Genomic DNA, 14720 nt, shown 5'->3' on the forward strand with positions numbered 1-14720 from the left:
TATGGAAGTCCCCTGAATTGCGCGTTCACTTTAGGAGATACTGCAGCCAAAGAGCTAAACCACATATTATCATTTCATTTTGTGCTGACATTATGTAGAATTTCTATCGAGTCCACAGTAAAGAATGAAGCAAAATCCAGAACAAACAGAACGAACGGGGGGAAAGAAGGCAACATTTCCGAAGGAGGGTCTATGTACAGTAAAAAAATCGACAGTCATATTTACAGACCAGGAAGCTCAAAGCCTTCGATATTAGGCCAGTTTCCGAGCTGCGCAGGGTCACCACCAATGCGGACCCATACTGAATATGACGGTGTAGGACCGTCAAGAATGAATAGTTGGAACCATCCAGGTGGGCAAATCTTGTTGTCGGGAGGAGCGGTGATCTGGCAGACCAGACCAACACAGCTAATGGCAGGGAATATCGTGCGTTGACCCATGTTGTTGCCATGGGTGCTCGTATCGGCGCCGATGAGGGAAGCGCGAATGTTAATGGAAGTAGCGGACGTGATGACAACAGTGTACGCCACACCATATTCCCAATCAGTGTCTACGATGGTGAACGTTGGCTGCGGGAGGCCAGACTCGAGATAGGGAGGGATGTAGACTTCGACGCGATGCTCCTCGGGGAATCGTGGATCGAGGGGATCAGAACCGGAGATCATGACGCGACCGTCATGGAGGAGGATGGCCTCTGAGTGATACATACGGGCGACGATGGTAGTATCTAGAACAGAGATACGTTCGTGGAGAGGTTGGTAGGGGTCGTAGAGGAGGGCAGTGAGGACCGGCTCGATGGCGAGACCGAAGCCGGCTTGACCTTGACGGGCGCCGTTGACGATGAGGAAAGTGCCATCGGGCAAGCCAACCATGTTGCTCATAACGCGACGGAAGGGCTGAGGGGAAAATATCAGATAAAAGTCGTATCAGTTATGAGTAAGCACTAACCATGCGTTCGATTGTCCATGTCGAACCTTCGACTTCAGGTTGAATAGTAACACAGTTATCCAGTCCGTAGAAGTCGTCGGAGCCACCGCACGACATCATAGTGACAGGATCGGTATATGGTGCGTGGATAGGGAACATGACACCAGTGCCTTCAAGAGGATACGTACGTCCTCCAGGCTTGTCGACAGCGCCAGGGAGGATTGGAAGTTGTACATCGGTACCGAAGGTGACAGGATCGAGGATGATGGCCTCGTTGTGGTACTGAACGTAAATGCCACCGCCAGGAAGGACGTGCATGAAGGGATAGAGATTCCAAGGGTCGGTGCGCTCTAGCCAATCCATGTACAGGTAGGTAGCGCCGCCTTCGGGTTTGGGAAGGACTTCGAGGGTGGGCTCGGGGATATCATTGGCACCGATTTGGCCACCGACGACGACAATACTGCCATTGGACATGACCATGGATGTAGGATACCAACGGCCACGCTATGGACATGGTCAGCCACGAAATCCCCAAGACGAAGTTGGCAAGGCTTACCTGAAGACTGAGACGCGTGACATCTTCCTCCCAATCATTGGTGCCGTTGACACCGAGGGAACCGTCGGGAGAGTACAGACGCAGGCCGAATGTGGAATCAAGAGACCATCCACCAACGTTGAGTTGACGACCAGCCTTATCAGGGAGGATAGAGCCAGCAGAGCAGAAGATATCGGTAAGGACATGCATCTCGCGCCATGCCTTTTCGACGTCATTAGCGAGTGTATAGTCGAGTTCGTAGGCGTGAGTGGAGTTCTCAGGGCCAGAGCCGAGCTTCTCGAGGAAAGTGACTTTGTTGTTGATACCGAGCGTAGTCTGCAGAGCAACCATGGGGGCGCCAATGAGGAACTGTGGATTACATTAGATGACGGGTTTGCGGCAGGGAGGGGATCAATGTTACATACCTCGTAATGGCCGGTGTTTTCTGGGTGATGCCAGACAGTGTTTCCTCCGCCAATCCAACTGTACACGGTAATGCGTAGTGGGCCGCCACAAATGGCTGCGGGATCAGCATTACAAGCAATGTTGCAATCAACCTCTGGTGCGGGAGTCGCGCGTGTTGTAACATCTTCGGGGTCGCCGCAGTCTATAGGTTATCGCCCATGAGTATACAGAATCCAACGGATGCGCAAGTTGACTCACAGCATTCTTTACCAAACTCGAAGCCAGCAGAGAGATAGCCGTACTCGGCACATCTGTTGAGGCAGCCCTCTGCCGTCATGTCGGTCTCATATACAATCTGGTGGAGGTACGTCCTTGGTAGAGGATAAGCGGGCTCCCTGTAACCAATAAGTGACGTGGAGGGTGGAGAAACTAACAAGAGACTCACGCGAAACATCCCTGATACTCCCAGTTGCCAGGCAATCCCTCTGTCTTTGCGGTAGGAACAGGATAGACAGCAACTTCTTCAGTGGAGGAGTAGATCGACAAACGATTACCAGCCCCACAAGCGTGCCTTCGGAGGGTGCGTAAGAAGTGTATGTATGGAGTCGCAGTGAATAAAGGCTTACTCGGCGTCACCACCACAAGGCATATTGCACTCATTGTCGTTGTCTGCAAGGCGACCTGCATAACGGACTTCATTGCTGCAGACTGCGCGAGAGTCAGCATCATGGGTGAGGAGAAGGAACGAGGAGAAGAAACTAACAGCATTGGACACCATACTCCAGACCAGCGAGGGTATAGCCAGCGTCTTTACAGGTATTGACACATTGCTCGACGGTGCGATCGGGGACATCGGGGATACCAAAGGTGAGGATACGGCCGAATTCTTGGTCTACCCAGCAGCCGGCGTAGTGCCAGGGTTCGGGAAGGCCTTCAGTCACTGGTGGAGGTGCCTCCGTCGGTGGATCGCCAGGACCCGCGGGAGGAGTTACGGGAGGGAGATCATCGCCGCCATAAGAGTACATGTTCAAACGATTGGGTCCACCACATAGTTGCTCAGCGTTGCCAGCACAGGCCATATTGCACCCGTCGGCAGCAGGAGCGGCAGTTTCAGCAGGAGCTTCGCCACAGTCTATACGAATCTAGTGAGTAACAAATACTATGATTCAAGGAATGAAGCACCATACAGCACTCAGCGGCATATTCAGTTCCTGCAAAGCCATATCCAGCGTTGAAGCATGCATCTAAGCACTTCTCGATAGTCATGGCGCCAGGGACGCCTATAACGATAGGGAGGCTGCGGCCGGGATTGTTATCACTGTAAAAGTTCCAAGTGTGAGGGAACCAAGCACCGGGAGTTATGTTCACAATGACTTACATTGTGCAGCCCAGAGACGTCCATTCTCCATAGCCAGGAACCTCTACGGCAGGGCCAGTTGGCTCTGGTGGTTCCTCAGGATCTTCTGGGTCTGGGGGAAGTGGTGTCCCATCGCTAACGAACAAATTCATGCGGTTGGGGCCACCGCAGAACTGGGCAGCATCTCCGGAGCACGGCATGTTACAGTCCGCCGCATCAGCGGCAGCGCCGGCAGCAAGCTCGTTTCCGCAGACTAGTTTAGCAACCGGTAAGTGCACGAATGCGAGAACGATGAGGGATACCCACAGCATTCAGCACCGTACTCAGCACCGGCGTATATGAAGCCAAGGCCGGCGCAATGGGATGCACACTTCATATGCGTCATGTCAGCACCAGCGGTGTTGGCACCCGTAAGCGATCGGACGGCGACGGAATCACTGCAATGGGGTACCTTGAGATAGATGAACACGCCTCATATAAGTCAATACTCACGTGTAGCAACCAGCTTCGCTCCATCCCACTGGAAGAGTGCGAATGACTTGATAAAGGTTCATGCGATTGGGACCCCCGCACATAGCGCCAGGTGCGCCAGCGCAGGGCATGGTGCAACCGTCAGCAGCAGAGGCTCCGCCGAGGGTGTTGCCGCAGACTACATAGGAAATTTTGAACACCAAAATCAGAGAAATAGGGAACAGAGCCTTACAGCATTCAGCACCATACTCAAGGCCAGCATATTCGAAATCGTTGCAGAAGGCGGCACATGTTGCCGGGGTCATTGTAGCACTAGCGGTGTTAGCACCAGTCAAGGAGCGCACTGCGACTGTGTCACTGCTTATAGAAAGATGATCAGGTATGGGGTCGTCGGTCAAAAGGCGTGTGCATACGTGTGGCAGCCAAGGTGAGCCCATCCTGGAACGTTTTGAGGGGTCGCAGGCTCTTCCTCTCCGCCTCCCTCACCCTCTCCTTCCCCCTCACCCTCGCCACCCCCAGGAGGATTGGGAGCGCCTGGACGACTGTAGACATTGATGCGATCAGCGCCACCACATAGCTGAGAAACATCTCCGGCGCAGGGCATGTCGCAACCAGTAGCGCTCGGGGCACCATTGGCAATGGCATTTCCGCAATCTGATGGAATGATGAATTGTTAACAAGTCCAGCGATGCGACAGGATTTACGTACAGCAGCCAGCACCAAATTCAACACCAGCATAGAAGAACCCGGCAGCTTGACAAGTGTCGATGCACCGACCGACTGTGACAGGGCCGCTGACGACGCCAACTGCTGTAGGAAGGGTGCGAGCACTGATACTGTCACTATCGCCATAGAATGAGATGATAAAATATGCTTAAAGAACGCGCAGGACATACGTATAACAACCTTCTGTAGTCCACTCATTGTAGGTCTGAACCTCGGCAAGGACAGGGGGCTCGGCATCGCTCTTCAAGACGGTCATGCGATTGGGACCGCCACAGATCTGCTCTTCGTCACCGGCACACGGCATGCTGCAGCCATCCTCGACAAGTGCGCCAGTATTGCGTATGAAGTTGTCGCAATCTGGTGTGATTGTGTCAACCAAAGCTCACTCAAAAGCGGTGAGAGATATACGCACAGCACTCGTTCCCGAATTCAATTCCAGCGTAGATAAAACCACGGCTGTCGCAGAAGGCAACACACGATTCATGTGTCATATCGGCGGTAGCCTCTGAGGCTCCGATGAAGGTACGAGGGCCCGGGCCATCACTGAGAAACACAAACGTGGTTAGCTACACGGTACCTCTCTCTCAAAAGTGAAGGGGCAAGCCGCTGCGATAAGGGCACGCGTTCGGGGCGTTGACTGATGAAACTCACGACATGCAACCCAGTTCTGCCCATCCTTCAGGGAGTGCACGTTTGCCGTGGTGTGTACTGAAGCGCTTGTGGCGAATGACATCCTCCGCATGCTTGGAGCGGTTCAAATGCTTGTGGTGGTGTGCGTGTGCGTGAACAGGCGCTCTGTGTTGGAGGCCTGATGCCACGGTCTGTCAAAGCGAAGCGAACATTAGAATTACTGATAAGCATTTTTGTTCCCCTCGAATGTCACTCACTGATGGGACAGAGGACAGAAGTACAGAAATAACGAGTGACAAGGAAGCGAAAGTAAGCAGGTTTAGCGGCACCTGCGGCCTTGTTGAGGGTGTCCTCATCGCTGAAAACCGCGAGGATAGAAATCCGTAAAGGACGAAGAGAAAAGAGTCTCAAGGGGAGGCCACGCCGCCATAGTAGACTTTATACAGTCCCCGAATATCGCCCTCAGAAAATGGTGGAGAATCGAGAATCGAGGACCCTCGATATTCAACGCTGATCTGGTTCAGCTAAGATCAACTCAGCGATCAATCATGCCAGATATGCTTCCTTGGCTTTACTTCAAATCTTCCTAATGTATCCCGCCCAGTATAGAAGAAGAGAAGACTAGCATGGCCTCTCTATTGAGAGGCCTTCTTTGAACTTTGTACGACGCAAGTACGATGCGTGGTGCATATTCGCACCTCCCGTTACATTTACCACCAGGAGGTCATGAACCGAACCAACTCGGGGGCGAAGGCGAGAGTCGCTTGCGGGGAGACCACATTGACGACCCTTACCACTAGCCTTACAACTAGGCACATGGGCATGAACCAAGAAGTGGGTTTTTGGTCGCTTTTAAGCACTGAGCTTGTCCCCACCGTTCTGGCAGAAAAAAGACGGCTTGGGTGAGGACAAGGACATCAAGTTCTCTGATAGGTAACGAATAGGTAACGAAAATTATACGCTTGGTACCATGGAGGACAAGCACAGGTCTTGGACGTATGAAATCTTTATAGTGTTCAAGGCACTTCATGCCCGAGACGTATGGAACGCGGAATGTGGTAATAGGGTCGTTGCTCGCTTGGCAAACTCGCATGTACCCTCTGCCGGGACACCGTCGACATAATCAATAGGCAAATTTCTTCTTGCATATTGGGTATGTAAAATGACAGTGCCTTGATCAAGCCTTGATGAGGAAGTCGCACTGATTGGTGAATACAATGCTATTCGGTGACAAGTAGTACTAGGCGGCTGATCCAGAGCCAGCACAAACGCATGGGACTACGCAGACACCAGTAAGGAGTAACGAGCGGAATGACATGAGCGTTCCCTAGGATACGTTGGTCTACAATTGAAAACGACTTTGAGATAGAAGTAAGTCACTGCAGACTCCGTGTCACTGGTGATTGAATAATCATAGAACAAAGCAAATAAGACTTGGAATAAGATCGCTCTAAACACAAACTCAAGACTTAGAACTCGCAGTGAATGAAGGATTGAGAAACAAAGTCACCACACGCATTTGCCCAACATTACTTATCAAGTCAACACAATTTCTTCGATTGACATACCAATTGAGCCAGTTGTGCTGGCGGCGGTCACCGACGATACTTCCAAATTGAGTAGTATGTCTCCGGCGAACAAACAAGACGTCGGAGGTCGGAGGTAATCATCTCGTATTTGTGATCGAGATCCCCGATAATCAACAATCGGTAATTTCCAAGAGTCCTTTCCGATCTCTGTTGATCAACGTGGAGCAGCAGGGAACAGCGTTGCAAAGGAGAGAGGTAAGAAGAAATACAAGAGTGAAGACAAGCGGTACGATAGCTACGCATGGGTCAACATGTGGACAACCCTGTGGACAACATGATGAATCCTCGTAGTCGGGTTTCCTTGAGCGATCGTCCAGTCCAGGCCGAGGGACAACACAAGGTGTCCCAGTTATCAAGCGCGGATATTGTGACATCGTGGTATCTAAGTATATTGTTCAATTATGACCAGGCCCAGACATAAGTACCGAAAAAGAGCACAGCAAGCACAAGAGTAACACAAAGTCCGAAAATATACATGGCGGAAGGCATCAGTGCCCCCCCGCGTCAACGCCAATGTCACCAAATAATGCTCAAACAAGCTAAAGTAAGAAAATTGCATACGGTCCCTAGAATATCCGACCATACCGCGCCACCATCAGAACGTAGTGGTAATGAGTCGGTCTGTCATATATGTCTGGGATAGAAATGCTCTACGGGTATCGAACGCGGACAGGGGGGATCAGAAACAAGTGGCTGAAGAAAAGGTGGTTCGGCTGATAGCTTTGGGGTTGGCACGAGGGTGGGGGTGTTAGTGAGCTCGTGCGCCCGGCAAGTCGGCCGGCCATCTATGCTGGTGCGTCGCACTTCTGCCACATTTTCACGTAATCCCTGTAAATCAAAGCGTGAGTACGTCACAATCAACGCCACAAGACCGGAGAGGATGAACAGATCGAATGGAGGCGAAAGCCTGAGTTAGAGGGAACAGGAGAAAATGAGCCCGGGGATGAAACGGAAGTTCTTCACAACATGATGCAAATCAACAGGCGAAAGAAGAACAAGACCCCATTGCAGAGGACCAAGGAGAAACATGAACAATTCATATCGCAGATAAGGAGGTGAGCTGTCAAGCTGAAGTAACGTCGCGAAAGAAGGGCACTCGCACAAAAGCACGGACCGGACGAAGACGGTGGGAACAACAGCGCCGAAAGCGAAGGTGAGGAAAGACCGAGAACAAGATAGAACAGAGTCAGAAGACGATGCCGAATCGAAGACTTACACAGCTAATGCACGTTCCCTGACATCTGTTGGCCAGGTTGGGAACCATTTATCCTTCGCATTGGCGAAATCCTTCATGGCATCTAAAAGCGCGGAAAGGATAGTGAGCACACTAACAAAAATAAAAGCATGGGAAACGGAGACAGCACAACGGAGAGAAGGCGCGAGTCAGCAGACCAGGCAAATGGACCGCCAAGGCGTAATGGGACCGGAGTGAGAGACTTGCGGTCTTAAAAGGGAAACGGCATGGTAAAGGGAATCAAGCCGAGAGTAGATGATCATCATGACTGAATGGAGGGACGACACGACAGCACACAAACACGACCGCGCAAAGATCGGTCAGTATGAGAGTGCGAGGGGCGAAAAGCGCGTGGAAGTGGGGTGCAGAAGCAAGTTGGAGAGAGAACATAAGAATAGTGAGAATAAATTGATCGAGGGTCAGTACGTCCCGAAGCCATGAATAGCTGCCAATCACATAAAGTTTTACCACAAAATCGTTGTATGACGCCAGCGATGGAGGAGAGGATGCAAGCTAAACCCAGTATAGTAGAGATGCACTCACTAGTTGACTGATCCAACCATGGTTTGTTACCAACTCCGTCGGGGAACCATCCATTAGTTCTATCAAAGGAAATGAAGTCAGCATAGCAAATCAGGTGAGCCATTGCAACCACAAGAATCAGAATAGAAAGACTGTCAAGGAAGGTACAACGGAGACAATGAGGATATCATCAGCCGTACCTCCGGCGGAGGTAACGCAAATACGGTGGTAAAGGCCACCATTACAAAGATGATCAACACAGACCGGGTGAAGGCGTGCAACAGCCTCGACTTGTGAAGAGTCAACGCCACAAAATATAAAACAAGCACGGAAGCAAAAATGATAAGCAGTGGCAGGCCGGCGCTCAAAGAGATATGGCCGCAAACGATAAGAGCACAGCGATTGGAACGGTTAAGTGTGCAAGCGCCGGGTGCACATATCTCCAAAATGGAGGTAAGCCCTTCAGCGGAAGCACAAAAGATGCAGGGCCCACGCAAGGGTCGAGGACTCGAGGACGACAAAGGACCCTGCAAACCCCTGCATACGTCCATGGAAGAATTATGTCAACTCTTTACGCCTCCTTCTGTGCAGACCAGCACAGCATCAAGCAATTGCTCGATGACCGGTAAGAGATAAATGCATAGGAAGTTGGCACATCCAAGAAGGTGCTCGGAAAGGATCGGACCGAGAGTCCGTCATAGGGAGGCCAAGAGAAAGTCGGAAGAACGTGTGAACGTGGCATCCGGACATTGTCGCACGTACGAAGGGTGAAGGAGATAACGCTGAATGGGCACTGAAACAAAGGCTTTCGAAGCAGGGAAAGAGTAGGGGACGGAAAGACGAGTGAAAAATGGAAGCGGGGCGATAACGAACAAGCACAGATGATGCAGGAAAATCCGAATATCGGCTCCAGCACTGCGTCATGAAGCCACTTCCCTGTCGAGAAGCCGAATGAAGCGAATAGCAGACGTATATGGCGATATGGCTGGTCTCGAGACGAGAAGGCAAGCGCAGGATATTGATGGAACGGCGGAACAGCTGGAGAAGAAGATACGCGAAGGAACGAGGCAGGTACGCGAGCAAGATCTGCACGCGGTCCAAAATTGAAACCACACTGCATAACGACATCACGGAGACGAGAAGGCAAGAAGAGTCATAAAGCATAATGAAAACACTCACCCTCCGACAGCAACATTCATAATCAAATAGAATGGATGATCGAACGGAGCTGCGTTGCCTCGTCCTTCCCATGGGTTCTTCAAAACGATTTCCTCGGTGCCGTTGATGATAGTCTTGGGGAACTCACCCCTCTCAAAGAAGGGGTAGTTGAATCGCAAATCTAGGGTGCGAGTGATTCGCGAGTCGACGTAAACCCACATGAAGTCCTGCGTCCATTCCAAGACGAAAGTGTGAAAGTCCTTGTCGTACGAGGCGTGACGCTCGAAAGCATAGCCACGAGTCTTAAAGAAGCGATTCAGAGTAACGAGGGGTCCCCAGTTGAGGGCAGAGGAGACGTAGTTGCGGGGTCTGTTGTTCTGTAAGCATGGAAGCCAATAGATGATGAGTAAGAACCAGGTGCGTACTGGAATGAGTAATCTTCTGGAGAATTGCCTCGGGCCTCAATGATATCAATTTCACCGCTCGCTGGCCACGGTCCGTAGGTTTCGTTAACCGGCATCATCCATAGAGCGGGCCATAACCAGTCTCCTCTTGGCATACGCGCCCGAATTTCAACGCGACCGAATTGAATATTGCGGGATAGCTTGGTTGTGAGTCGTGCCGAGCGGACTGGGGGTAGAACAGCGCCTGTAGAGGCGTTGGAAGTAATGGTGCACGACGTGAAGTTGGCAGCAGTACAGTCGGGGAGTGTGAGATTGTATCTAGACGATAGGGGATAACAAGGGGTGTGAGTACAAGACAATAATAGAATAGAATGTCTAGACGAATAGACATGCTGTAATGATGCACGAATCTCGTCACCACGAAGCCTCTGTTGCTCCACCTCTCGAACTGAGCCGGATGGATGCAAAAAAGATATGACATCCGAAACAGATGGGCGAGGCGCGGCAGAAGTCTGATGGTAGATTATTGACTCACCCATCAAAGACAGCATCGCGGCCGAGCTTGTCTTCCGTGAGCGTCGGTACTATGTACAGCACGCCGTTGTCCGTGAATGCATTCTCGCTATCGGCGGTGGTCCAATCAAACTCGTTGTTTCCGAAGCCTCCTACCTGGACTTCGCGTTGCCAGACTGAGGTGTCAAGGGCGTCGAAATTGTCATCCAGGATCAAGCAACTGGTAATGATTCAATCCTTTGGCTGACGAGACGCTGGGGGAGGTGACCTACAGATTTCCAACATCTGGCAACGCCTTCAGATCAAAGTAGCAGAGAAGTACACTGCCGACGATGCCTAGGGAAGCACAAAATATGGTGATCCAGTAACTAGCACGCTGCCAAGGGTCCTTGCGGTGCTTTGCGCGAGCCTCTTCTGATTCCGCGACGAGAGACGAGGTATTCAGCAGATTTGACTGCTGTATGCGCCGTCGGTAAACTCCCATCGATTGGGGACGAGCAGACGAGGAGGGTGCGCTGAGTGACGATATCCCGGTCATCGAAGAATTGCGAGTAAAGGACTCCCCCGTAGTTGCCATCTCTGAGGTCGGAGGGGGGGTGAATTCGAAAAGAAGGATTACTCGCTGCAACGCACGGAAAGGACCTTAATGGCAACCGGGCGTGAGAGACGATCGACTTCCCGATCTCGATCTGATCACCGATCTCAAGTGCCTAGATTAAATCGATCAAGTGGTTTGCAGGTGAGTCGACGGTGAGTTCAAACGAATTCGAACCAAATCCGTGGAAATCGCCGATGAACTTTCGACGTGATGATAAGAAATCCTTCTCCTCGTGTGTGTGACACCCACACTGCCGCCATCATCCCGTCTCTCGCTTTAACACCTTGGGAATCGTGCTAACAGTCACTTCCTGTCCCCTCATTTCTCTTCTCTCATTTTCTCATGGCGGACGTTCCTCTAGATGCATACGACGCGATCCTTCAGCACATATACACACAGACGCAGACTTACTCCTTCTTTAATGGCTCGCACTCGACTGGCGTATCCCTTAGGATAGACCAGGCCGCGAGCACCTTTCGCACTTTCCCCTACAATGACCCGTCTCTCGCCGCTTTCGAGACCGCTGTTATTGGCCTCAACCCGGAAGTAGCGATCAAGCTGCGAAGTGCCACCGTGCAAGCGGCGGTGCTCACTCTGTAAGCCTCATTGTCCCGTAGCAGGATTCTAGTCGGCTGATTTCCAACGGTAGCCGACCGAACCAAAATTCTCTCTTCATCGACGCCGAATTTCGGATCCAGGTCATCGACACCGTTGCGGAGCTCCCGCATGTCGAGAAGGGACAAGGTGCAGCGTTCGTGGTGCGTTACCCTCACACTCTATTCCGGGGGAATCGTTCTCAATCTTGCCCTGTAGAGAGACGAACGTGCCCTCGTCGTCTGGTCAGACCGAACAGATGATATTATTGACTCGGCCAAGGAGTTTGAGCAACGTCTACTCGCTCTGGTGTGGGGTCGACACTCGTCTACGCGCCCCTCTAGTCTGGCCCCGTCTATGTCATCTTCTCCAAGGATTGGACCTGTTGGCTTGCCCCCGACACCTGGGGCTCCCGGCACGCCCGTTGTAGCCGGGCATTCTCATACCCCATCCCTCGCAGCCTCCTCTTCCATAGGCGGCATTCCCCCGCTTGACCTCAATGAGAAGAGCGACGGAAACCTTGCCGAGAAGGGTATGGCCGACGAGCAGATTGACCCGAAGCGCGATCTTCGTCCTCTCCGTGTATACGGCCCAATATACGATGGCCTTGCCGTCGGTTTAGCCTTTTTCTTCGTCGGAACCGGTGTTCGTGAGTAAATTCCCATCTACTAGTGCTTTTCAACGGCCGCTGACCCACATTCGACCCCAAGGTACACTGTTGGCTGAATATACACTTGACAAGGATGCGACACGATTCGCACTCCTCGTTACTGCGCCGCTGTTCTTCTTCGTGTCGCTGTTCTTTTGTATCACCCTCATTGGGTCAATATCCCAAGTCATCGGACCTGTCGCGCAATGCCACGAGAACTCGCGATACTACTCAGCCATCCCACCCCCTCCTCCTCGTATCGATCCAAACAACCCAGACAGTCACGCTCTACCCCATGTTACCATTCAGATGCCCGTCTACAAGGAGTCGCTCAACGAGACGATTGCCCCCTCCGTCTACTCCCTTCAGAAAGCCATGGTAACATACGCAAGGCAAGGCGGAACTTCGTCAATCTTCATCTGCGACGATGGTATGCAGCTTCTCTCTGACGAAGATCGCATCCTTCGGCAAGCTTTCTATGCCAAGCATCGTATCGGTTGGGTCTCACGTCCTGGACACTCAAACGAGAAGGACGGATTTAAGCGCGCAGGTCGATTTAAGAAAGCTAGCAACATGAACTTCTGCTTGAAGATCGCTGAGCGCATGGAGGAGATCATTAAGGAAATGCTTTTGGAAGAAGCACGCGCCAGCTCACCACCCCCTCTTCCTACTGCCGGCGGCACCGCTACACCCGCTACTGGCACGACCAATCCCTTCGACGACCAATTTGCTTTCACCTATGATCCAGATCTTGAAGAGAAGGCTCTACAGCGTGCCTGTGCTGAGACTAACGGTCAGGCATGGGCTGCCGGTGGACGTTCTCTCCGTCTGGGCGAAATCATCCTTCTAGTCGACTCCGACACCCAGGTTCCCGAAGACTGCCTTCGCGACGCTGCTCGTGAGCTCGCAATCTCCCAGGAAGTCGCCATTATTCAGCATGAATCCGACGCGATGCAAGTCGCCAACCACTACTTCGAGAACGCCATCGCCTACTTTACTCGCCGCGTCAACAAGTCGATCACCATGGCGTGTGCCAACGGCGAGATCGCTCCGTTCGTCGGTCACAACGCATTCCTGCGCTGGTCGGCAATGAAGGAGGCCGCGTTCGTCGACAAGGACGGCCAGAGGAAGTACTGGAGTGAAGAGCACGTATCTGAAGACTTTGACATGGCCATGCGGGTACAGCTGCGTGGATACATCGTGCGGTGGGCGACATACAGCAACAAGGGATTCAAAGAGGGCGTCAGTCTCAGTGCAGATGACGAGTTGAACAGGTGGGTCGTGTGCCGTTGGAACGAACTATTGCTGATATACCCCCATCCGTAGATGGACGAAATATTCGTACGGGTGTAACGAACTGCTGCTCAACCCCATCTATACGTGGCCGTGGAAAGGACCGTTTGCACCGCAGATCCGGCGGTTCTTGTGGTCGAGCGCTCCGATCCACTACAAGATCTCGATGCTAGCGTACATGTTCAGCTACTGTTGGTCATCCACCGTTCGCACTCTCTTCCTGTGCTGATTGTTCTTTAGACGGCATCGCGTCTGCGCTGAGCATGGGCGTGCTGAACTACATCCTGCTGGGGATGCAGTTCCACATCGACAACTTCTACATGCGCGGGTTCGAGCTGTGGCTTGCGTGCTTTGTTCTGTTCCTGGGTGCAGGCAACATCTCGTTCACGATCATGGAATACCGTCTTGGAAACCGAAGCATTGTGAGTCGAGTCGTCGTCGTATCCATGTAATGAGCTGACAGACGGCATGACAGCTGGAATCGCTGTTCGAGAACATCAAGTGGTTGCCGTTCTTCTTCATCTTCTTCGGGGGGCTGTCTGTGCATCTGTCGATTGCGATCTTGTCGCACCTGTTCTCAATCAACATCACGTGGGGGGCGACGAAGAAGGAGGTGGAGCGGTCGAACTTCTTCGAGGAGGTGCCGAAGATCCTGAAGCGGTTCTGGTTTGTGCTGACGCTGTGTACGTGCATCATCGCGGGGATGGTGATCTTGTCGACGAATTTGGTGCCGGCGGAGTGGCAAGTTACTGGCGAGGCGTGGGCTGTGATTCTCCCCTTGGCGTAAGTTCGATTCCTTGTTAAGCGCCCAAATAGGAGACTGATTGATGCGAATAGCCTGAGTGTTGCATGTCATGTTTTGTACCCGGTACGTTGATTTTCCCGTCGTCGATACCGACGAGTGACTGATGCATGACACCTGTAGATTGTACTCAATCCGTGGCTCATGATCTTCTCGTATTAATTTGTTTCAAATGGTTTCTGTCTCTTGGACAATCGGACTTGTTCTTCATGTCGTTACTATGTCTTTTACGCATCTTTTATTGATTTCTCGGGCTTTTGGCGTGTATACACTCCCGTACTTCTTATCCTCCTGCTGCCTATTCCATTCCCCG

The 14720-nt window shown here is 51.9% G+C and overlaps 3 protein-coding genes across 3 annotated transcripts; 1 reads left to right on the top strand and 2 right to left on the bottom strand.

Annotated features, from left to right (window-relative positions):
- Nucleotides 1–221: 221 nt before the first annotated feature.
- Nucleotides 222–5407, bottom strand: PC9H_006259 (uncharacterized protein; the record flags this gene model as incomplete). The annotated part of the gene is made up of 19 exons (XM_036775810.1): nucleotides 222–896; nucleotides 949–1431; nucleotides 1484–1831; nucleotides 1888–2069; nucleotides 2126–2262; nucleotides 2313–2438; nucleotides 2494–2575; nucleotides 2631–2999; nucleotides 3055–3185; nucleotides 3246–3477; nucleotides 3531–3661; nucleotides 3717–3873; nucleotides 3928–4055; nucleotides 4109–4349; nucleotides 4404–4537; nucleotides 4592–4778; nucleotides 4834–4964; nucleotides 5073–5242; nucleotides 5309–5407. The coding sequence occupies 19 exons, from the start codon at nucleotides 5405–5407 to the stop codon at nucleotides 222–224; spliced, it is 4143 nt and encodes a 1380-aa protein (XP_036631829.1).
- A 2018-nt stretch (nucleotides 5408–7425) lies between these two features.
- Nucleotides 7426–11048, bottom strand: PC9H_006260 (uncharacterized protein; the record flags this gene model as incomplete). The annotated part of the gene is made up of 7 exons (XM_036775811.1): nucleotides 7426–7468; nucleotides 7857–7938; nucleotides 8418–8476; nucleotides 9576–9923; nucleotides 9980–10276; nucleotides 10494–10691; nucleotides 10744–11048. The coding sequence occupies 7 exons, from the start codon at nucleotides 11046–11048 to the stop codon at nucleotides 7426–7428; spliced, it is 1332 nt and encodes a 443-aa protein (XP_036631830.1).
- A 363-nt stretch (nucleotides 11049–11411) lies between these two features.
- On the top strand, nucleotides 11412–14569 carry PC9H_006261 (uncharacterized protein; the record flags this gene model as incomplete). The annotated part of the gene is made up of 9 exons (XM_036775812.1): nucleotides 11412–11665; nucleotides 11719–11827; nucleotides 11883–12312; nucleotides 12374–13586; nucleotides 13639–13796; nucleotides 13846–14027; nucleotides 14081–14388; nucleotides 14443–14473; nucleotides 14531–14569. 9 exons carry the CDS (start codon nucleotides 11412–11414, stop codon nucleotides 14567–14569), a joined length of 2724 nt encoding a protein of 907 aa, XP_036631831.1.
- Nucleotides 14570–14720: the final 151 nt, after the last annotated feature.

This window comes from Pleurotus ostreatus, assembly GCF_014466165.1.
Source record: "Pleurotus ostreatus strain PC9 chromosome Unknown scaffold_4, whole genome shotgun sequence".
NCBI lineage: Eukaryota > Fungi > Basidiomycota > Agaricomycetes > Agaricales > Pleurotaceae > Pleurotus > Pleurotus ostreatus.